The following is a 24,832-nucleotide window of genomic DNA, read 5'->3' as shown; positions in this document are numbered from 1 at the left end:
ATCGATCTCACGCTCCATTCGTCCCTCACTCGTGAATAAGACCCGAGATACTTAAACTCCTCCACTTGAGCAAGGACACTCCACCGACCTGAAGAGGGCAAAGCACCTTTTTTCCGGTTCAAGAACCATGGCCTCGGATTTGGAGGTGCTGATTTTCATCCCAGACGCCTCACATTCGGCTGCAAACCGCCCCAGTGCACACTGAAGGTCCTGATTTGACGAAGCCAACAGAACCACATCGTCCGCAAACAGCAGAGACGAGATTCTGTGGTTCCCAAACCAGACCCCCCTCTACACCCTGCCTGCGCCTAGAAATTCTGTCCATAAAAATAATGAACAGAACCGGTGACAAAGGGCAGCCCTGGCGGAGACCAACATGCACTGGAAACAGGTTTGACTTACTACCGGCAATGCGAACCAAGCTCCTGCTGCGGTCGTACAGGGACCGGATAGCCCTTAGCAAAGGACCTCGTACTCCCGGACCACTCCCCACAGGGTACCCCGACGGACACGGTCGAACGCCTTCTTCAGATCCACAAAACACATGTGGACTGGTTGGGCGAACTCCCATGAACCCTCGAGCACCCGATGGAGCGTGTAGAGCTGGTCCAGTGTGCTGCGACCAGGACGAAAACCACACTGCTCCTCCTGAATCCGAGGTTCGACCATCGGTCGAATTCTCCTCTCCAGTACTCTGGAATAGACCTTACCGGGGAGGCTGAGGAGTGTGATCCCCCTATAGTTGGAACACACCCTCCGGTCCCCCTTCTTAAACAGAGGGACCACTACCCCGGTCTGCCAATCCAGAGGCACTGTCCCCGATCGCCACGCGATGTTGCAGAGGCGTGTCAGCCAAGACAGTCCCACAACATCCAGAGACGTAAGGTACTCAGGACGGATTTCATCCACCCCAGGAGCCTTGCCACCGAGGAGCTTTCCAACCACCTCGGTGACTTCTGCCTGGGTAATGGATGAGTCCGCCTCTGGGTCCCCAGTCTCTGCCTCCTCTTCGGAAGACGTGACGATGGGATTGAGGAGATCCTCGAAGTCTCCTTCCACCGCCCAACAACATCCCCAGTCAGAGGTCAACAGCTCCCCACCGGAGAGCTGCTTCCGCCTCTGAGGCGTCGGACGGTTTTGCCAGAATCTCTTCGAGGCCAACCGATAGTCCTCCTCCATAGCCTCCCGAACTCCTCCCAGACCCGAGTTTTTGCCTCTGTGACCGCACGGGCTGCGGCACCCTTGGCCTGCCGGTACCTGTCAGCTGCCTCTGGGGTTCCACCTACCAACAAGATAAGTAGGGCTCCTCAGCTTGACGGCATCCCTTACTTCCGGTGTCACCACCCGAGTTCGGGGATTGCCGCCGCGACAGGCACAGAGACCTTGTGACCACAGCTACGAGTGGCCGCATCAGCAACGGAGGTGGAGAACATGGTCCACTCGGACTCCATGTCTCTAACCTCCCCCGGGATCTGGGAGAGAAGCTCTCCCGGAGGTGGGAGTTGAAGACCTCCCTGACAGAGGGTTCCGCAGTCGTTCCCAGCAGACCCATCACGATACGTTTGGGCCTGCCAGGTCTGACCGGCTTCCTCCCTCCCAGCAGATCCAACTCACCACCAGGTGGTGATCGGTCGACAGCTCTGCCCCTCTCTTTACTAGTGTCTGAGACACGTGGCTGAAGGTCAGATGATACAACTACAAAGTCGATCATCGACCTCCGGATCGGGTGTCCTGGTGCCAGTGCACTTATGGACACCCTTGTGCTCGACATTGGTTCGTGCTGGGAAACTGTGACTAGCACAGAAGTCCAACAACTGAACACCACTCGGGTTCAGAGCGGGGAGGCCGTGCTTCCCGATCACCCTCCTCCAGGTCTCACTGTCGCCGCCAACGTGGGCGTTGAAATCCCCAGGAGAACAATGGAGTCCCCCATTCGGAGCGCTATCTAGTACCCCTCCAGGGACTCCAGGAAGGTCGGGTACTCTGCACCTGCTGCTCGGCCCGTAGGCCGAGACAACGTGAGAGACCTGTCCCTGACCCGAAGGCGTAGGGCACGCGACCCTCTCGTTCACCGGAGTGAACTCCAACACATGGTGACTGAGCTGGGGAGCAATAAGCAATGCAACCCCAGCTCTCCGCCTCTCCCCGTGGGCAACACCAGAAAAATGAAGCATCCAGCCCCTCTCCAGGAGTTGGGTACCAGAGCCCATGCTGTGCGTGGAGGTGAGCCTGACTATCTCTAGTCAGTATCTCTCAACCTCCCGCACAAGCTCAGGCTCCTTGCCCCCCAGCGAGGTGACATTCCACGTCCCAACAGCCAGGGGCTGTGAGCATGGACCGGACCGCCGGGCCACCCGCCCCGACTGCCACCCAATCCTCTCTGCACCCGACCCCCATGCCCCCTCTGCAGGTGGTGAACCCACAGGAGGGCGGGCCCACGTTGCTCCTTCGGGCTGAGCCCGGCCGGGCCCCATGGGCTAAGGCCCGACCACCAGGCGCTCACGCGTGAGCCCCAACCCCAGGCCTGGCTCCAGGGTGGGACCCCGGCTCCACCATACCGGGCGACGTCTCGGTCCTTGATCTTTCACTGGTCATGGAGGTTCTGAGCTGCCCTTAGTCTGACCCGTCACCTATATAAATATATACAGTGAGGAAAATAAGTATTTCAACACCCTACGATTTTGCCAGTTCTCCACTTAGAAATCATGGAGGGGTCTGAAATTTTCATCTTAGGTGCATGTCCACTGTGAGAGACATAATATAAAAAACGGAAATCATAATGTATGATTTTTTTTTATAATTTATTTGTATGTTACTGCTGCAAATAAGTATTTGAACACCTGTGAAAATCAATGTTAATATTTGGTACAGTAGCCTTTGTTTGCAATTACAGAGGTCAAACATTTCCTGTAGTTTTTCACCAGGTTTGCACACACTGCAGCAGGGATTTTGGTCCACTCCTCCATACAGATCTTCTCTAGATCTTTCAGGTTTGGAGTTTCAGCTCCCTCCAAAGATTTTCTATTGAGTTCAGGTGTGGAGACTGGCCAGGCCACTCCAGGACCTTGAAATGCTTCTTATGGAGCCCCTCCTTAGTTGCCCTGGCTGTGTGTCTGGGGTCATTGTCATGCTGGAAGACCCAGCCATGACTCATCTTCAATGCTCTTACTGAGGGAAGGAGGTTGTTTGCCAAAATCTCACAATACATGACCCCATCCATCCTCCCTTCAATATGGTGCAGTTGTCCTGTCCCCTTTGCAGAAGAGCACCCGCAGAGTATGATGTTTCCACCCCCATGCTTCATGGTTGGGATGGTTTTCTTGGGGTTGTTCTCATCCTCTAAACATGGTAAGTGGAGTTGATACCAAAAAGCTCTATTCTGGTCTCATCTGACCACATGACCTTCTCCCATGCCTCCTCTGGATCATCCAGATGGTCACTGGTGAACTTCAAACAAGCCTGGACATGTGCTGGCTTGAGCAGGGGGACCTTGCTGCCCTGCAGGATTTTAAACCATGGACAGCATCATGTGTACTAATGTAATCTTTGTGACTGTGGTCCCAGCTCTCTTCAGGCCATTGACCAGGTTCTCCTGTGTAGTTCTGAGCTTTCTCAGAATCATCCTTACCCCACAAAGTGAGATCTTGCATGGAATCTCAGACCGAGGGAGATTGACAGTCATCTTGTGTTTCTTCCACTTTCTAATAAATAATCATAACAGTTCTTGTCTTCTACTAAGCTGCTTGCCTGTTGTCCTGTAGTCCATCCCAGCCTTGTGCAGGTCTACAGTTTTGTCCCTGGTGTCCTTAGACAGCTCTTTGGTCTTGGCTATGTTGGACAGGTTGAAGTGTGATTGATTGTGTGAACAGGCATCTTTTATACAGGTAAAAAGTTCAAACAGGTGCAATTAATACAGGTAAAAGGTGCAGAATAATGTGTGAGCCAGAATTCCTGCTGGTTGGTAGGTGTTCATATACTTATTTGCAGCAGTAACATACAAAAAAAACAAAAAAAAAAACATACATTGTGATTTCCGGATTTTTTTTTTTTTTTAAGATTATGTCTTTCACAGTGGACATGCACCTAAGATGAAAATTTCAGACCCCTCCATGATTTCTAAGTGGGAGAACTTGCAAAACCGCAGGGTGTTCAAATACTTATTTTCCTCACTGTAAGCCCTTTTCAAAGTACTCACTATCAGCTGAAATTTCTCATAAACAGAACAGTTACTGAAATAATGTTTGTGTTGGCAATGTAAAATGTCCTTGCACCGTTTGTCTGGAGCTCTGACTCCATTCAACTGAGAGCTGCTTACACCCCTGCTTAAACGTGTTCATCACCGGCCCCCGTAGTTCGCCGTCACACTGCACTGATCGGCTGACAAAAGCATACAAGTTCATAAGAATGTTGTTTGTAATAACTTTGCGATTACATTCGCCCCACATTTCTCCCGTTTCAGTTCAACTCAGTTTGATTAACTCAGTTTATGTAGTAATGTGTCAAATGTGCTTCATTGCATCGGTCACGCGTTTTATTAAGCCCACGTTGTGTAGACCTTATTTCTAGCATGAAAAACTTTCGTTTACTGCTAAGAGGTTGAAACATTCAGATTCACTGGTCGTCCGGAAGGGTTCTGGGAATTACTGCAATTCACCATTAACCCTCTGGGCCCGATGCCATCGTATACGACGCGGTCGCTTGGTCCTAGCCATCGTATACGACGGCTGGGACCAAGCTTTACTAAATTGTAAATAACTTTAATGATATGTGATAAAAACTTAACTTTTTTTTTTTCTTTTGCTGAAAAGTTAACTCCGGACTTTCGATCCACCGTCGGCCATCTTGGTACTCCTCATAGAAGATGTGTGATGACGTGCGCAATGTTAGTGTCCAATCGGAATTGGTTCTCCATCACATGGTTTTCCGAAATCCAATCGTAGAACAGATTTACCTCACCTGATATGGAAAAGATGATTTTCAGAAGTGATATCTTACTAGTTGGCCCGTTTGAATAGCCCCCTAACTGATCCAATTACATTTTTTGAATGTAAAAATTCTTCTCTGTTACAAAATGAATCAATATGAGGACAAAGCTTCAGCTTTTAGCTCATACCTTTTTTGTTAAGGGTCAAAAAAAAAAAAAAAAAAAAAAAAATCGACTGATTTATCGGCTATCAGGAAATCAGTCGATTTATCGATTATCGGCATTTGTTTCATCCAAATATCGTTATCGGCATCAAAAAAAAATCCATATCGGTCGGGCTCTACCTTAAGCCTAGTTTACACATAGACGGTTTTGTCGGCGGGCAGTACGTAGACCGAAGTTTGCGGTAGTTCCAGCTGTTTTTGCGGTGGAAAGGGGCGGAGCATTTCGCCGGCGTTTTGGCCGCCATACTATCCACAAATTCGTGGATAAAACGCCGCTAAATCCGCCAAATAAAGTGGCGTTTTGACGCCGTAGCATCCGGCACACGTCAGGCAACGGGGGTTAATACCCAGTTCTATCCTTTACAATCGCAGGTTAAGACGCGCGTGAGAACGGCGGTGTTCTGCTGCCGCCGATAATGCCCTGTGTACCGCTGGATTTATCCAGGCAAATCCTGTGTTACGCCAGGAACTTTTGCATATAGGCACCGCCCCCAGAGTATAATAGGCTGAAGCCTCTGTCACTGCAGGGAGAGGGAGATCATACTCAGCCTTTTCTTCTCCTTCCTTTTTCCCCTCCTCAAGGTGTTGCTCCGTCTCCACCACAGGGATACCCTCTGCTTCTGAACCAGACCTCTTGCCGCTGCCAATTTTCTTTTAGGAGGCATACTGGAGCTTCTCTGCAAAAATATCTGGAGCTGGCCGCGAGTGAGAGGCCTGCACGCAGCGCGCTAGCATTTTTATATTGACCCGCCGCCTACCGGGAGGTGGCGTTTAGAACGGCGTACTGTCCGCTAGCGCCACCGTTTTGTCTGCCTCTGTTGCCAGTTAAAACGCCCTTGAGCACGCCGATGTGGGCTCTATTGCTGTTTTACACGCCGTTGATTAGGGATACAACGCCGGCCACCAATTACGGCGGTGTAAACTGCAGCACTACAGGAAGGGGCAGGATGAAACGGCGATTACAAAGTATCAAACGCCATTGTTCGCGTTGTCTCCGTCGTCACGCAAATTCTCCGGGAGCGCTCCCGGAATTATTCGACATGTTGAATAATTTTTTTGACAATTCCCGGTAAAGCCGGAACTAAGCCACGCCCCCTAGTGCCGGCGTTAACAACGGCGTGTGATCCTTAAGACGGCCAAAAACTCTTCTGGGACGCTTCCGGGAGCTCTTACCGTCTATGTGTAAATGGGGCTTTACACCTCAACAATTTTTAGAAGAAGAGCTCAACCCTTTTATTTCCCGTTAGTTACGTAATTTTTAACGTCAATTTACTGTCTTAATGTATTATAAATTTCTTAGGTTCTTGTTATCATATACACACTATTATTATCATTGTTTTAACTTCTATATTGTCATTTGATTTTTAAATGGACCACAATGGAAATACGTGTTTTCACTTTCTTGTGTCATCCATGTATTTTTAACATATTTACAATTATAATATGTACTCACACTGAGCTTACTAAATAAAATCATACACACACGGACTCACTCGTGCTTTTAATATAAAGGTGATTTACCACCCCCTGCTGGAATGGAGTGTTAGTCCTGAATGTAATTAGCAACATTAGCTAATATCAGTAATTTCTCCAAGAATATTAGTCCTATCAACGTTCCATTTTTGTGTAATGTATTCCATTAACTTTAACTAGTAATGACTTCATGACTTTCTTTGCTAACAAAATTTTGACTATTAGAGAAAAAATTACTCATAACCATCCCAAAGATGTATCGTTATCTTTGGCTGCTTTCAGTGATGCCGGTATTTGGTTAGACTCTTCTCTCCGGTTGTTCTGTCTGAGTTATTTTCATTGGTTGCTTCGTCCAAACCATCGGCATGTTTATTGGACCCCATTCCTGCCAGGCTGCTCAAGGAAGTCCTACCATTATTTAATGCTTTAATCTTAAATATGATCAATCTATCTTTGTTAGTTGGTTATGTACCACAGGCCTTTAAGGTGGCAGTAATTAAACCATTACTTAAAAAGCCATCACTTGACCCAGCTATCTTAGCTAATTATAGGCCAATTTCCAACCTTCCTTTTCTCTCAAAGATTCTTGAGAGGGTAGTTGTAAAACAGCTAACTGATCACCTGCAGAGGAATGGTCTATTTGAAGAGTTTCAGTCAGGTTTTAGAATTCATCATAGTACAGAAACAGCATTAGTGAAGGTTACAAATGATCTTCTTATGGCTTCGGACAGTGGACTTATCTCTGTGCTTGTTCTGTTGGACCTCAGTGCTGCTTTTGATACTGTTGACCATAAAATTTTATTACAGAGATTAGAGCATGTCATAGGTATTAAAGGCACTGCGCTGCGGTGGTTTGAATCATATTTGTCTAATAGATCACAGTTTGTTCATGTAAATGGGGAATCTTCTTCACAGACTAAAGTTAATTATGGAGTTCCACAAGGTTCTGTGCTAGGACCAATTTTATTCACTTTATACATGCTTCCCTTAGGCAGTATTATTAGACGGTATTGCTTAAATTTTCATTGTTACGCAGATGATACCCAGCTTTATCTATCCATGAAGCCAGAGGATACACACCAATTAGCTAAACTGCAGGATTGTCTTACAGACATAAAGACATGGATGACCTCTAATTTCCTGCTTTTAAACTCAGATAAAACTGAAGTTATTGTACTTGGCCCCACAAATCTTAGAAGCATGGTGTCTAACCAGATCGTTACTCTGGATGGCATTTCCCTGATCTCTAGTAATACTGTGAGAAATCTTGGAGTCATTTTTGATCAGGATGTGTCATTCAAAGCGCATATTAAACAAATATGTAGGACTGCCTTTTTGCATTTACGCAATATCTCTAAAATCAGAAAGGTCTTGTCTCAGAGTGATGCTGAAAAACTAATTCATGCATTTATTTCCTCTAGGCTGGACTATTGTAATTCATTATTATCAGGTTGTCCTAAAAGTTCCCTAAAAAGCCTTCAGTTGGTTCAGAATGCTGCAGCTAGAGTACTGACGGGGACTAGCAGGAGAGAGCATATCTCACCCGTGTTGGCCTCTCTTCATTGGCTTCCTGTTAATTCTAGAATAGAATTTAAAATTCTTCTTCTTACTTATAAGGTTTTGAATAATCAGGTCCCATCTTATCTTAGGGACCTCGTAGTACCATATTACCCCATTAGAGCGCTTCGCTCTCAGACTGCGGGCTTACTTGTAGTTCCTAGGGTTTGTAAGAGTAGAATGGGAGGCAGAGCCTTCAGCTTTCAGGCTCCTCTCCTGTGGAACCAGCTCCCAATTCAGATCAGGGAGACAGATACCCTCTCTACTTTTAAGATTAGGCTTAAAACTTTCCTTTTCGCTAAGGCTTATAGTTAGGGCTGGATCGGGTGACCCTGGACCATCCCTTGGTTATGCTGCTTTAGACGTAGATTGTGGGGGGGGGGTTCCCATGATGCACTGTTTCTTTCTCTTTTTGCTCCGTATGCATCACTCTGCATTTAATCATTAGTGATCGATCTCTGCCCCCCTTCACGGCATGTCTTTTTCCTGGTTTTTTCCCTCAGCCCCAACCAGTCTCAGCAGAAGACTGCCCCTCCCTGAGCCTGGTTCTGCTGGAGGTTTCTTCCTGTTAAAAGGGAGTTTTTCCTTCCCACTGTTGCCAAGTGCTTGCTCATAGGGGGTCGTTTTGACCGTTGGGGTTTTTCATAATTATTGTATGGCCTTGCCTTACAATATGGAGCGCCTTGGGGCAACTGTTTGTTGTGATTTGGCGCTATATAAGAAAAAAGTTGAGTTGATTGATTGATTTTTGCAGTGTTCCTCCTTCACCAAGAATACATAAGCATATGAAATGGCAAAAGTCAGCTGTCTCCAGTCGCAGAGTTTTTTTTATTTTTTCTGCATTCTGTCGCAAGCAGGTGCTTCTATTTTTAGACACAGAGATGTGGCAGAAGACAAACAATACACATTTCACTCATGGTATAAGCAACACGACACTTAACTAAACTGACTAAACCAATTGAACTACAAAAACACAATAAATCAATAACACTAACACTGTTAAACTAACATGAACAGCAATAATATTTAAACCCCAAAATCCCAAACTCTCATGGTGCATTGCAGCACAATGTCCACCGTTTACTCATTAGCTAAAATATTAGTCGTATCAACTTTGTTTTTGCAGTGTTCATCCTTGACCCAAATTCATAAGTATACCAAATGGAAAATGTCAGCTCTCCCCAGTTTCTGCATGATCAAAGCCATACACACACGCACACAGAGGCCACATGGCTATTATAATATAGATGTTCTTGTATGTCTCCAAATTAAATGAGAATAAACTGATTGAAATTTTGTTAACTTTGATGAACTGCATGAATACAAACAGAAAGTTTGTCTTGTTTGTGTAACAGACCATACACCCATCTGCGGTTGTCACGTCTTGACATGCATGATGGAAATTGGGAGCATTTGTGGTTGAAGTTTCATGGAGCTTGAAACGAGCTTGTTTACCACTTTCCAAAGCCTAAATCTGCTTGTATGATTAAAAAAACCAAACCGATCAGTCAACGCTTGTACGTGTTTATGAATACCTTAACTCACCACTTTTCTCTTTGTGCAGAGGAAGGCGTGACACTCAAGAGTCTCATTGTGCTGACTCTGAACGATGTAGGCAAACACTTTGTCGTGCAACTTGTCTGCTGTGCAGTAAGATATTCTGAGGCGACACAAAAAAACATTATCCATCATGCAACAATATTCCACACTCAATCATAACAGAACCCAGACAGTATAACCAGCACCTCTCTCTGAGTTTTACAGAAAACAATGCGGCTGCACTGATGACATCCAGCTGTGTGCAGGTACACAGCTGGATGACATCATGGATTTGGACAGGGCTTACGTGCAGAGGACAGCTGTGCTGGTTTGCGAACAGGACGTAATTTCTTTCTGCCGTTCAAACGCGTTACAACACAGCTCTCGCAACATGTCCACATTCCACAAACAACTTAAAAATGAGCCGCCTGGACTGAACTTAGAGCGGCTGTGAGAGGAAAAAACAGCTTTATCGGTTTGAAAGAATGCACATGACGAGCAGAGGAAACCTTTACTCCCAAAACACTAAGAAAACGGGGGAAAGATTGCTTCTTGTACAGAATTTCAAACCTGACCTGAGATTCCTGTCAGTGCAGCATGTGGACGGTTTTATAGCTCCTCAGTTTCAAGTTCAACCTTAAAAGGTTTGCAAGAAGTCAGAACCCGAGGACCAACGTGCCAGAGACCCTGAATGACGGAACTCAGCTCTAATGAATGTCTGCCATCTGTCCTTCCTGCACAGACACTCTGCATGTTGATCTTCTCACACACACATAACCAACTCAGGAATATCAAAAAAAAAAATCAAAGCGAGGGCAGAAGGTTTTTGGAGGATTAAGATCCACAACTGCAGTGATTTACTGTAAGTCTCTGACAGACGGGGCGCCCGGTGCCTCCTCAAACCGACTGATGTTATTGATCGTGCTTTTTCTGAGCAGATACCCGAGAAGGCGGGATCCAACAGGGCGTGAGATAGAACCGGCTGCTTTAAATGTGTTCTTCAATTCAATTTGTTCATGACTGCAGCACTCGGCTGAAACACCACAGCAGCCCAAGTCCTCTTATGCAGAGATTATCACACTGAGGAGCCTCATTTATTAGCTCAGCTAAGTATGACTGGTTATTCATTCGTTAAGCTATTTAAAAAAAGAAAGAAAAAAAAAAAAAACAAGATTTTTGTTGAACAGCAGTGAGCATGGAGGAGGGGCTTTGAACTTTCTGCAGCCAAATAAGACGTGGCTGGGCAGAAAGCATGAATCCTTATGTCAGGACCTCAGACCCAAACATCATGGGGTCCAGAAAGCCACCCCAAGAATAATGTGACTGTTTCTGTGCTCACAGGTCCATTTTGAGAGAGAAATCTTGTCAAGTTTCACACTGATAAAAAGTAAATTGTGCAAAAACTGAACAAATATGAATATTTCTAAAACATCCTAAGATCTACATTAGAACTGAAGCAGAATATTAATAATGGCAGCACTCAGAGTGCAATGCCAGCACCTTATGTTTGACACCAATCCACGCACAGCAATTCTATGGTCACATTTTGTTTTGTTACACAAAAATAAAGCTATTGTACACTTTATACACTTTCATTCCTCCATTTTAATTTATTATAATGTACAATCCCAATCAGAAAATTTTGGGACGATATGGAAAACGCAAATTAAAAAAAAAAATTCTTAAATTTACTTTGACTTCTACTTTTTGGCAGATTATAAGAACCAAAGATATTTCATGTTTTGTTTGGTCAATTTCATGTAATTTGCTCATGCATTTAAGGCCTGAAAGACATTCCAAAGCATTAACAACTTTGTAATGCTGGCAGTCCTTACAACACTTAAAAGCATTTCAAGCATTATTTTGATCCATTCTTTCTGCAAACATGTCTTGAAGATGTGCCCTAGGGAGGTGTTCCAGGCACGTCAATCTGGGAGGAGACCCTGGAGAAGACCCAGGACTAGGTGGAGCAATTACATCGCCACACTGGGAATGCCTCGATATCCCTCAGACAGAGGTGATTAATGTGGTCCAGGAAAGGGAAGTTTGGGTTCCCTACTGGAGCTATTTCCCCCGCATCCTGATCCCAGATAAGCAGTTGAAGAAGAGATGAGATGAAGTCCAGACCAAAAGGTTGCAGGGATGTTAGACTGAAGGCAGGTCACCATTATGTTTTTATATATCTGCTTGGGTTTCTTACAGGTACTCCATTAATCGCCCCCATTTTAAAGACATGGAAGAAGAACTGGAAGAAGCAAAGTACAAGGATAAAGTTTGACCTTCCATATTCCTCAAGCAGCGTTGTGTTCGTCAAGTGTCACTGCTGTAAGACAAAGACACTTACATCATCAGAAAGTTAAAATTTTCAGTGTTTTTGTCTCACTGGAAACCCAAAAATGCACCCAGTGAAGACAACTTGTCAATCAAACTGCTCTCAGATGACAGAAAAAATCCCAACAACTGAGATTTTGTCCTCCATCTGCCAATGTTTGGGAAATACAAGACTACCCATGCCTGGAAAAAAAAAGTGAAGGAAAGTCCCATTTATCCTTCAAACGTAAACTCATAAATGCAGCATCTAAGAAAAGCATTTCAAGCTTGGCTGAGTTAACCATAAGCTGGAGGGTAACAGAGGATCGGGAGCTTTGAGAATGCAGGCTGTGGCATGCCAGGTGTTTTGTGAGAATCCTCAGTATTTGCTGAAGAGGAAGACTGAGTTCATGGACTAGTGGCTCAGGCATCCAGCTGCTGGGACATTCTGTGGAAAACACGCACTTCTGTCTGGGTTTCTGAAAGACTGAGCAGACTGCGCTAAAGTGTTACGACTGTACTGAAAACCACAGTTTATTCTGACATCATGTTGGCAACAGTTTTAATTAATTCAAATAAGCAGCAGAACAGATCTCAGCCTCATGACATCTAAACTCTGGATCTGTTAATGCAGCAGAGTGCTAGGTGCCGGCAACCACCTTAGTAATCTCTGCTTCCCCATTTATTTAGTGCAGGTGAACTAATGCCCTAGATGCAGTTATTTCCAGCCGACTGATTGTTCTTTTTCTCTCTGTGGGCGCTGTCACTGCACCCCAGGGTGCTGGACTGACCTCAGAATGCCCTACCTATTCAAGACCGGGAGGCAGAGACTAAGAACCAAGATGGATAATTTTATCTCAATGACAGACTGTTTTTGTTGCTTCTCTGTTTTTCCTGTGTCTTTGGGTGGTTTTCCCCCTCCATGTTTTGTGAAGACCTTGTCAGCAGTGGGTCACCCCGCTGAGTCCAGTCTGCTTGAGCTTTCTTCCTCATTATCAACAGAGGGAGGTTTTCCTTACCACTGTCACCTGTGAGCTTGCTCAGGGGCGTTGGTACACTGTAAAAATTATCAGTGTGATTCAACTTAAAAACTTAAGTTCAATTACAAAAGCAAAGGCTTTTATTCAAGTGAGGAAGGTAAGTTATATAAGGCCGGGTTCATGCGGCAGGATAATTAGACCAATATCTGAGCCAATCTTCCCCTTCCGACAATCTTAAGGACGCCCCGACAATCACGATGACGCTAAAGATAATCTTATGAGATATTCCTGCCGTGTTTTGTGTGCTCAGAGCGCTCTGATCTGCTCGGAAGGACGTCAGGGTGCACCGATCGCAAATTGGGAATATTCAACATGTTGGACTGTCTTGGCCCGATATCGCAGCGTGTGTAGTGTCCTCTGACCACAAAGCCTGCTGATTGTGACATGCAGCCAATCAATCAATCAATCAATCAATCAATCAACATTTATTTATAAAGCGCTTTACAGCACCGACTGGTGTCCAAAGTGCAATCAGAAAGCGAGGTGACGGATGTACTGAGCGGAAAATAAAATCGAAGCAGCTGTTCTGACTTACCAGAAAGTCCGGTGGTCGCGCTGTCGCCACTCCTTTAAAGAACACCTTTTCTTTTTGTATTGTTTTTTCCCCTCTGTTTTAAATAGTCCACAAAGTATCTCCGTTTGTTTACTCTGAAGTCATGTTTAATCTCGAGAGATTTTGCAAGATTTCCTATCTGAGCTGGGAATGTTCATGTGTGAAATCTATTCATGTGTGGTGTTGTTCTTACCGTGTGGCTGAACACCACACACTGTACGACCAAACCTGTTAGATCTATGATTTTTTTATCTTCACGTGTGTGGTCTCTCAGGTTTTGGAAACCTAAAGATAATTTTAACTGCTAAGGTTAGACCTTACCCATGTGAAGTGACTTGAGGCCTTGTTGTGATTTGTTGCTGTATAAATAAACTGAATTGAATCAGTCTGTGCGTCACACATTCAGGTTTTCACTAGAAAATCCTCTGAGGAGCACAGACTGCTGAAATTTTGCCGAATCCAAACCTCTCAATTCCAGTTCTATGGTAGTTGCTTGAATTGTGGATTCAAATCTGGACAGGAATTTACCCCAATTCAGAGAAACATCAGCAGGTGTGCAAGGACAGGAAAAGAGCGAGACTAACCTGTAAATGGAGACATTTTCTATCAGCTGGTTGGAGGCACTGTCGTAAAGGATGATTCCACGTGGGGAGACTGTTAATGTGACTTTTTGGAGCTTTTTTCCACTGGCTTTTGCCTTGAAGGAAGAGAAAAGAAAGCGTGTCAGCCACTGTAGTAAAACAGGGTTTGTGACAGCAATTAAAAAAATCCAGCCAAGTCTCAACCATTTGTGTGAATTATGACTCAAGGCTAAATTCAGCGATAACAATACAATAAAAGTAAAGATTATGACAATTCACTGACAACAAATTAGCTACTCATAACACCTTAATCACTGCAAAAATTTTAATCAAGGAAAATATTAATTATCTGTAGGTTGTGATGTGCTCGACAGGAAAAATGTGAATGTGATTTTAGAGCATAGAAAAGACATCATTTACAGTTTTAGCTGACATTCACTTTATAACAATCAAATTATAAAAATTCATGCAATAATCAGTTAATGTTCATAATCATGTAAAGCCAGTTTTCATTGCCTTAAAGCACCCAAGACTGTTCTTCCAAAAGACAATTCTCACAATTATTTCAAAATTCCCAAACCGATAAACCTTCAAACTAAACCTGCAGAGCTGGCGGTGTCAAAAATAACCCCAATAATATCAAATCAGAACACAGACAAAGAATCCTGAACCACAAAAAACAGGATTCAGTTAGAGGTTTGATACGTAGAGCTGCAAGACATGAATAAATGCGCTGGAAAATGTCAGGAATAACTGGACAGAGAAATCCTGTCAAGGTTTAATGATGGCTGGACAAAAATACAGCTTTTTCCAATAATATGAGAACAAATGCTTATCAAGTACAGGCAGCGAATCTGACCCAACCACAGGATCTTCCAACGTTCCTCTGCTACCATCTTAATTATCCGGCGAGCTGCCAGCTCCAATAATGATAAACCTGCTGGATGATGGTGAAGCCATATATTTGGAAACAGCTTCCAAACTAATTACACCTACTCAAAATATCAGCTGGGCCTCAGGGGAACGTAAGCGGCCAATCAGCTGGTCCTCATGGAGGTGCCAGTCAGCCCACAGCAGCAGGGAATCATGATGACTGTGATTTTTAAATGTTAGAGAAAGTCATCTTCTGGATACAAAACTTAGTTTCTGGAAGTAGTTTTTGTAAGACTGCACTTCTGTAAATTTGTCCTACTTCTAGTAGGATTGGCTCGTACAAGTATGTGACACTAGATTAAACGCACATACATGTAAATCCGACAAATCACAAATATGAAAACAGATTCAACCCCATCAAGGCCATCGCTGTCTGCCGCGGAAGAGCGTCATGGGCAAGTCTCACTCAGGGCCCGTCCACACAGACATGGGTTTAGGCGTATCAGCTTACATTTTATATCGTATTGGGGTTTCATCCACATGGAACTGCCGTTTCGGTGGCCAAAAACAATACAGTTTGAAAACGGGTTCTGGAGTGACTAAATCTGAAAATGCTGAATTTGCATCTCTGTGTGCGCAAGCAATGCAGACCATTTCTGAAATGATTATGCCATAACACCACCTGTCTAACCATAGCCGCTCATTATTAATGACATGTTAACAGTGTAACTTATTTTTCTTTTTTGTCTTGGTGGATCATTAATGGGATTTTTGTCAGTGAGCAGAAAGCTGGAGAGACAATGGACAGCTGTGGTGAAAGCTGCCCTGATTACCGTTATAATGACAACCTGTAGCATCATCTAAGAAGCTGTCACCGTGACAAACAAAATGAGCTAAATATTAAATAAATCCTTTTCCCACATTTATGTACAGCACGCATTCAGTTTGGATTCATCGTGTGACAGCACCCCTCTGAAAACACCTCACATGGAATGTTTTAATATAGAAATAGGTACATTAAAGTTTATGTGGACTCTCAAAAACTTTAATGTTCACGCGTTTTTTTTTTTCTCTTTTTCTGTAATTTGGATAATCCAGAGCTTTTCCGCGTGGCACTGTGGTCAAAAGTGAGTAACGGAGTAGTCGGACAGAAGTCATGTAACTTTTCAGTCACTGCAATTGCTTTTTTTTTTTAAATCCACTTCTATTTTTCATGGCTGTCAGTTGCTTTCCAGCCATAGAAAGTCCAGTGAATGATGGAAAATGCACGCGCGCACACACACATGATACAGCGCCACATGTCGGCCTGGCATATGTAATACAGTGTTTTCAGTTTTTGTGTGGATGCAGATATTTCTTGAAATGGTGCCGTGTTTACGGAACACTATTTGAAAACAATAAAGACCAGATTGGAGAAGTGCCGTAAGTATGTGGACAAGGCCTCAGACACCATGAGGGCTTTTTCAGTGTGAGATGTTTATAATAAGCCGTTTGGAATCGCCCTCCTCCAAATGAGAGCCCACGTTATCTATATCATCCACTGATCCCAACTGTTGTTCGGTCAAGTTTGAACACTGCTGTGAAGGAACTGCAGCATAAAGCTGATGCTTGATTTACAGTCGAAGTGCAGTCAGGTTCGTGTGCGTTTGTGCGGCGTCTTACTGTGGCGACAATCCTCTTGACGGCAGCTGCAGATAACTCCTCCCCTTTGGGCTGCTCGACCATAGTGACCCCCAGGTACTTCAACTGGAACGCCATGCCCTCCAGAAGGGTTTCCCTTGTGTCTGTCCAGTTCTCTGGAAGCTCTGCAGAAAAATTTAATAAATTAAAAATTTTAAGAACTGTCAGGCTGTGAGATTTTGTAGTCTGTGGATGTGCACAAGAATACATGGACTGAAGCCAGGGACAGGAACTGATCAGTTTTTAAATCTATCTCGATGGCATTATCGATCTGCTTGATTCCTCATTTATTCCCTCATCCAGCCCTGATCACTTTCTTCAGCCCTGATCACTTTCTTTGCTGGGGGGGATTAGGCCAACACAGGTTTTCGCTCTCCATGTTGCTAGAAGCTGATTTTGATGTTATGACGGAAGAAATGACCTTGTTTTTGCAACACAGAAGCGTCAGAAGTATATGCTGGCACTGATGGGGGGGGGAATTACTCATAACGTTGGAGGCAGAGGATCCCAAAAGACGGAAAAATTTTCCAACTGGTTCTAGATTCCCACCTTGAAGTGAAGTAATATCCCACTGGGGATTTTGGCAGTTCTCTTCCCCCAGAGATCCACTGCACACTTCCTGCAGTGAGTGGTCCTTCAATAAGAACAGCAAGTTGTGCACTCAGTGACAAAATATATTAAATTATGACAAAGTCCACAGTTTAAATTTGCATAGAACCTCTCAGTGTATGAGTTATGTCTCCTTCCAATAAAAAAGAAAAATAGAGAAAAATTTGCAGTGACAAAACTTCTCACATCAAATTGTGATGTGCTAGGAATCATTGTGCTAGGACCAATTTTATTCATTTTATACATGCTTCCCTTAGGCAGTATTATTAGACGGCATTGCTTAAATTTTCATTGTTACGCAGATGATACCCAGCTTTATCTATCCATGAAGCCAGAGGACACACACCAATTAGCTAAACTGCAGGATTGTCTTACAAAGACATGGATGACCTCTAATTTCCTGCTTTTAAACTCAGATAAAACTGAAGTTATTGTACTTGGCCCCACAAATCTTAGAAACATGGTGTCTAACCAGATCCTTACTCTGGATGGCATTACCCTGACCTCTAGTAATACTGTGAGAAATCTTGGAGTCATTTTTGATCAGGATATGTCATTCAATGCGCATATTAAACAAATATGTAGGACTGCTTTTTTGCATTTACGCAATATCTCTAAAATTAGAAAGGGCTTGTCTGAGAGTGATGCTGAAAAACTAATTCATGCATTTATTTCCTCTAGGCTGGACTATTGTAATTCATTATTATCAGGTTGTCCTAAAAGTTCCCTGAAAAGCCTTCAGTTAATTCAAAATGCTACAGCTAGAGTACTAACGGGGACAAGAAGGAGAGAGCATATCTCACCCATATTGGCTTCTCTTCATTGGCTTCCTGTTAATTCTAGAATAGAATTTAAAATTCTTCTTCTTACTTATAAGGTTTTGAATAATCAGGTTCCATCTTATCTTAGGGACCTCATAGTACCATATCACCCCAATAGAGCGCTTCGCTCTCAGACTGCAGGCTTACCTGTAGTTCCTAGGGTTTTTAAGAGTAGAATGGGAGGCAGAGCCTTCAGCTTTCAGGCTCCTCTCCTGTGGAACCAGCTCCCAATTCAGATCAGGGAGACAGACACCCTCTCTACTTTTAAGATTAGGCTTAAAACTTTCCTTTTTGCTAAAGCTTATAGTTAGGGTTGGATCAGGTGACCCTGAACCATCCCTTAGTTATGCTGCTATAGACTTAGACTGCTGGGGGGTTCCCATGATGCACTGAGTGTTTCTTTCTCTTTTTGCTCTGTATGCACCACTCTGCATTTAATCATTAGTGATTGATCTCTGCTCTCTTCCACAGCATGTCTTTTTCCTGGTTCTCTCCCTCAGCCCCAACCAGTCCCAGCAGAAGACTGCCCCTCCCTGAGCCTGGTTCTGCTGGAGGTTTCTTCCTGTTAAAAGGGAGTTTTTCCTTCCCACTGTCGCCAAGTGCTTGCTCACAGGGGGTCGTTTTGACCGTTGGGGTTTTTATGTAATTATTGTATGGCCTTGCCTTACAATATAAAGCGCCTTGGGGCAACTGTTTGTTGTGATTTGGCGCTATATAAATAAAATTGATTGATTGAAATGCTTTTTAAGTGAATTACTACAGTTGTGGACATACGTTTACATACACCTTGGTTAAGAACTTTCAAACTCAGTTTTCCCCCCGTGGTACATATCTTAAATGGTGTGTGTCAGATAGGTGGAAGGTCCACTGTCTTTATCGCCACATAAATTTATTTTAAAATGATACAAGTTGGACCTCCTGTATTTTGTAGGACAAACTTTTGGTCCACAGAGCAAACAGAACCTTCAGATCACAACCAGTGAAATGATGAAGAACTTAAAAATGTGACATCATTCACTTAGAAAGGAGAACTCCATCACCACCGCCCGAAAGGACGTGGCCCAACGAAGAAGACAATCAACCATCAAGCAACCGGAAGCCGTCTGAAAGCCACCTGAAAGCCGTAATGTGAGACCAACACGGAGGTGGTTTTGTCCCGCGCCATGAGTGGCACGGTGGTGCAATCCTCCGCTTCTCTTTCCATGAAAAAAACTCCTGTAACAGTAGAATGTGCTGAAAAAGTGCTGATGTCCACGCCTTCTGCCATTTTTGTGGAAGTCAAGACGACGTCCTGGATCAACAAAGCCTTCACGTTGGAAATGATCTGGTTGTTTCAGCGGGGTGTCAGCCTGTCGATCGGCGCTCGGAGCGCGCCGCGCTCTCAGACGCTGTGGGAGGTCTTTAAACCGGCGGGAGCACTCCTTAATCTGTGTAATCCCCATAAAATCGTTGTTGAAAGCCATCTAAATTTTCCGAACGGTGTCCAGCTGGAGGTCTCTCACAGTTTCTGAAAAAATTTGATGCAGCAAAGCTCCAAATCGCTCAGACATTTATTCGCAATAAAAATCCGACGAGAGGGGTGGACCACTGCTCACACAAAGCCTGCTCACAGGCGAATGACGCAACCGACAGGCGTGAAAAAACTCACGCATGCGCACGAAGGTTCAAGCTTGGCTGACGCAATCACACGTGATTCAAATCCATATGGTTTTTGCAAAAAATAAAAAGGTCCGATACTTTTTGGACAGACCTCGTATGTAGTTAGTTTGAACAAATTTTTTTTGAGTTAAGGGCACTTTCACATTAAAGGGTACATAGTAAAAAATGGGTATAAATAGTGAAATTAACAGATTCTTTAGTTTATTTCAGTAATATGAGTTTGTGGTGCATCAAACCCACAATGTGAATAATCACACCAATTATCTACACGCTATCATGATTTGTTCAACCGTTATGGCTGGAAATTTGTCTGTTTTGTGGATAAATGAGTGTCAAAAAAATTAAGCGCATGTTTCCTCGATAAGCGACACCTTTTCCTGTTATACAACCCCTGGCAAAAATTATGGAATCACCGGCCTCGGAGGATGTTCATTCAGTTGTTTAATTTTGTAGAAAAAAGCAGATCACAGACATGACACAAAACTAAAGTCATTTCAAATGGCAACTTTCTGGCTTTAAGAAACACTATAAGAAATCAGGAAAAAAAATTGTGGCAGTCAGTAACGGTTACTTTTTTAGACCAAGCAGAGGGGAAAAAAAAATAAAATGGAATCACTCAATTCTGAGGAAAAAATTATGGAATCATGAAAAAAGAACGCTCTAACACATCACTAGTAATTTGTTGCACCACCTCTGGCTTTTATAACAGCTTGCAGTCTCTGAGACATGGACTTAATGAGTGACAAACAGTACTCTTCATCAATCTGGCTCCAACTTTCTCTGATTGCCATTGCCAGATCAGCTTTGCAGGTTGGAGCCTTGTCATGGACCATTTTCTTCAACTTCCAAAGATTTTCAACTGGAATAAGATCTGGACTATTTGCAGGCCATGACATTGACACTATGTGTCATCTTGCAAGGAATGTTTTCACAGTTTTTGCTCTATGGCAAGATGCATTATCATCTTGAAAAATGATTTCATCATCCCCAAACATCCTTTCAATTGATGGGATAAGAAAAGTGTCCAAAATATCAACGTAAACTTGTGCATTTATTGATGATGTAATGACAGCCATCTCCCCAGTGCCTTTACCTGACATGCAGCCCCATATCATCAATGACTGTGGAAATTTACATGTTCTCTTCAGGCAGTCATCTTTATAAATCTCATTGGAACTGCACCAAACAAGAGTTCCAGCATCATCACCTTGCCCAATGCAGATTCGAGATTCATCACTGAATATGACTTTCATCCATTCATCCACAGTCCACGATTGCTTTTCCTTAGCCCATTGTAACCTTGTTTTTTTCTGTTTAGGTGTTAATGATGGCTTTCGTTTAGCTTTTCTGTATGTAAATCCCATTTCCTTACAGTTTGGTTACAGACGTTGACTCCAGTTTCCTGCCATTCGTTCCTCATTTGTTTTGTTGTGCATTTTCGATTTTTGAGACATATTGCTTTAAGTTTTCTGTCTTGACGCTTTGATGTCTTCCTTGGTCTACCGTATGTTTGCCTTTAACAACCTTCCCATGTTGTTTGTATTTGGTCCAGAGTTTAGACACAGCTGACTGAACAACCAACATCTTTTGCAACATTACGTGATGATTTACCCTCTAAGAGTTTCATAATCCTCTCCTTTGTTTCAATTGACATCTCTTGTGTTGGAGCCATGATTCATGTCAGTCCACTTGGTGCAACAGCTCTCCAAGGTGTGATCACTCCTTTTTAGATGCAGACTAACGAGTAGATCTGATTTGATGCAGGTGTTAGTTTTAGGGATGAAAATTTACAGGGTGATTCCATAATTTTTTCCTCAGAATTGAGTGAGTCCATATTTTTATCCCTCTGCTTGGTCTAAAAAAGTAACCGTTACTGACTGCCACAATTTTTTTTTCTTGATTTCTTATAGTGTTTCTTAAAGCCAGAAAGTTGCCATTTGAAATTACTTTAGTTTTGTGTCATGTCTGTCATCTGCTTTTTTTCTACAAAATTAAACAACTGAATGAACATCCTCCGAGGCTGGTGTTTCGATAATTTTTGCCAGGGGTTGTATAATGACAGTATTCATGACCTAAATCCAGTTAGCAAGATGAACTATTAATGTTTATTATGAGCTGTAACCACTTTGGGTATTTTCAAACACTTTCACAAATATGTGAGGTTTAACCTCAGCTCCTGCTCACAAACAGAACCCAAATCCAAGTACTTAATATTACACTGTCCACATCTGAGTTTTAAGAATAGACTGGATGAAAACGCTGCTTATGTCTTCCACAGCTGCAGCAGAACAATGAAGATATGAAGATCTCCAGATCACCTCCCAAACTAATGCTTACAGCAGGAGTTCCACTCTGCAGGAGAGTCTCAGAAACCCTTCAACCTTGAGGAAGCTGTGGTAGGATTTGACGAGGCAGATAACGCACCCTGAGGCGAGGCTGCGTGACACAGAATGATATGCACTCATACAACTGCAGGAACTTGATGCTGCTTTCCTAATGAAACAAAAGCTTTCTTCATAAACTATCAGCAGCAGTTCAAATGGGCTCCCCAGAACACGAGCTATTTTTAAACTGCTGCAGACACCCAGAATGCTGCTTTATGTTTAAGAATGCATTTTAATACTGGATGCATTTGCATTCAACCGGCTGGCCTCCTCCACCGCCACCGGCGTCCCCTGCGGCTGCAGATGCTGAAACTTCAAAGGCTTCTTGAGTACACTGTCGCCGAGCGGTCAGTGAGCGCCGCTCACCTGAGCCAAACTGCTAGTAAACGAGCCGGACAGAACTGGGACGGGGAGGCTGGTGTTTGCTGAGCAGAAGCGAGCAGAGGGCTGCAGATACTACCACACACACACACACACACACCAACAGCTATGGGATGACTACTGAACAAACAAACATCTCCCTTTGGAAGGAAAAAAAAAGAGAAAAAAAAAAGGTGTAAATCATGAACCTGTGTCGTCATTCAGTTGTGCTCTGCCCGCTGCTCTGGTGCCGTTTGTAGGACCAGGTGTTTTTTTTTTTTTCCCTCCACACATATTCACCATTTCCACCACACCATAGACAATATTTAAGCCGTGAAAGCAGTGTGTATTTTTGACTCCCATTGTGGTTGACAGCAGCCCGGCTGCATATTCATGAAACCTGACACTGCCCTGCAGGCCGACTGCTACTCAATATTTTTCCCAACTCAACGCAAGCTGGCAACAGTGAATTCTGCCAGTCTCAGGTACATTTTTGCCCCCACATACTGCAGCATCACACCAAGGGCCGCCTGCAGATTAATGTCAGGAGCCAAACACAGGGACCTTAAGAAAACCTTTTATTTTACAGTAGTCTCGGCACGACATCACAAATCATTTAAATTTAGACACTTTTTGGCAGCATTCTAAAGTGAAGAATTATTTTCAATCCTGACGAAGATTTTTGGACAGTACCGTAAATATTGTGCAAAAACCCAAGGCAGGTTCCCTCCGGGTGCTCCAGCTTCCTCCTACTTCCAGAAACATGCAGGTTAGGTGAAGTGGAAACTTTAAATTGGCCAAAGGTGTGAGTCAGAGTGTGTAAATGTGTTGGTCTGTATGTGGCCCTGCGACAGACTGGAATCCCGTCCAGTGTGAAGCCCACTGACTGTTGGGACAGGCTTCAGCCCCCCTAATCACTCTTATTTGCAATAAGCAGGTATAAAAAAAAATGAATGAATGTGCTAAATGAATGTGCAAAATGTTTGCAGAAACAACATGAAATAGATGCACACATACACACACGACACCATTCCAATGCAGGTTACTTCCCCAGCCAAGGCCAGTAGCCAGTTACAACGGAGTGGCCTGGGATGCTGTAGATTAAGTGTCTTGTTCAAGAACACAGACACGCAGTGTGACCAGGAATCAGATACAGCTCTACACATTGGTCACTAAACATGTTACCCCACTGAGGTACCTGCTGTGTCCAGTAGTAAAGAAGTACTTTGTTTCACAAAGGCAATTGCTGCATTTAAAGAAAAATGTCTACAGATGACCAAAGTTTACTAATGTAACCTAATATCACAGAAGACTGCATCCGCAACACCACAGAACCACTGAATGTGAACCACCCTATCTGCCACAGCCAGGTGAGGCGAGGGCATCTCCTTGGCTGTACTGTAGGTCTTTGGTACTGAACTAGCAAAAATAATTACAAGAAAAAGTGACTGTGATGCACAGTCTTCTCTGCAGCGAACCCGTCTGTCCCAAAACCACGTAGACGGTTAATTTAATGATCCTGGTGTGATTCAGACATCCTGCTACTTCTCTCAATTATTAACCGAGACACATGCATTAAAGGAAGTGGGAATTAAGGTTCCAGCAGTATCTGGGAAAATACTTTCACAGCTTTTTTTTTTTTTCATAATCTACATATGTATATACGAGGTCTGTCAAAGTAATGGTCCTTTTTATTTTTTTCAAAAACTATATGGATTTCATTCATATGTTTTTATGTCAGACATGCTTGAACCCTCGTGCGCATGCGTGAGTTTTTCCATGCCTGTCGGTTACGTCATTCGCCTGTGAGCACGCCTTGGGAAGGAGTGGTCCCGCCCCCTCGTCGGATTTTCATTGTCTGGAAATGGCGGAATGAAAAGGACTTTTTTCCATCAGAATTTTTTCAGAAGCTGTTAGAGACTGGCACCTGGAAACCATTTGAAAAATTTTCTGGCTTTCGGTGAAAATTTTATGGGCTTCACAGAGAATAAGGACTGTTACTACAGCTTTAAGGACGCTCGGCGCGCCGAGCTGCGACGACGAGGCACAAACCACCAAATCATTTCTAAACGGATGGCTCTGTGGATACGAGACCGTCGTGTGCTCTTTCTCTGGTTATCACAAGAGCTGGACATCAGCCATTTTCTGGCAGATTTCACTTTTAACAAGAGATTTTGTCATGGAAAGCCGCGCGGAGGCTTCGCGCATCATGACCGATTCGTTGATTGAGCGAGACAAAGGAACA

The 24,832-nt window shown here is 43.7% G+C and overlaps 1 protein-coding gene across 1 annotated transcript in view; it reads right to left on the bottom strand.

The window, feature by feature from the left end:
* Window positions 1-9,686: 9,686 nt before the first annotated feature.
* ldlrap1b (low density lipoprotein receptor adaptor protein 1b) overlaps window positions 9,687-24,832 on the bottom strand; it is a 37,464-nt gene continuing 22,318 nt past the window's right edge. The window contains exons 2-4 of the mRNA XM_034159656.1: window positions 16,737-16,879; window positions 14,205-14,317; window positions 9,687-9,838 (exon numbers count right to left, since the gene is read on the bottom strand). Coding sequence (XP_034015547.1) covers window positions 9,715-9,838; window positions 14,205-14,317; window positions 16,737-16,879 — 380 coding nt within the window. The 3' untranslated portion in view covers window positions 9,687-9,714. The remainder of the gene's footprint in view (window positions 9,839-14,204; window positions 14,318-16,736; window positions 16,880-24,832) is intronic.

The sequence above is a fragment of the Thalassophryne amazonica genome, chromosome 19 (genome assembly GCF_902500255.1).
Source record: "Thalassophryne amazonica chromosome 19, fThaAma1.1, whole genome shotgun sequence".
NCBI lineage: Eukaryota > Metazoa > Chordata > Actinopteri > Batrachoidiformes > Batrachoididae > Thalassophryne > Thalassophryne amazonica.
Note: the sequence above shows the minus strand (reverse complement) of the source record. Positions and strands in the feature narration are given on the sequence as shown.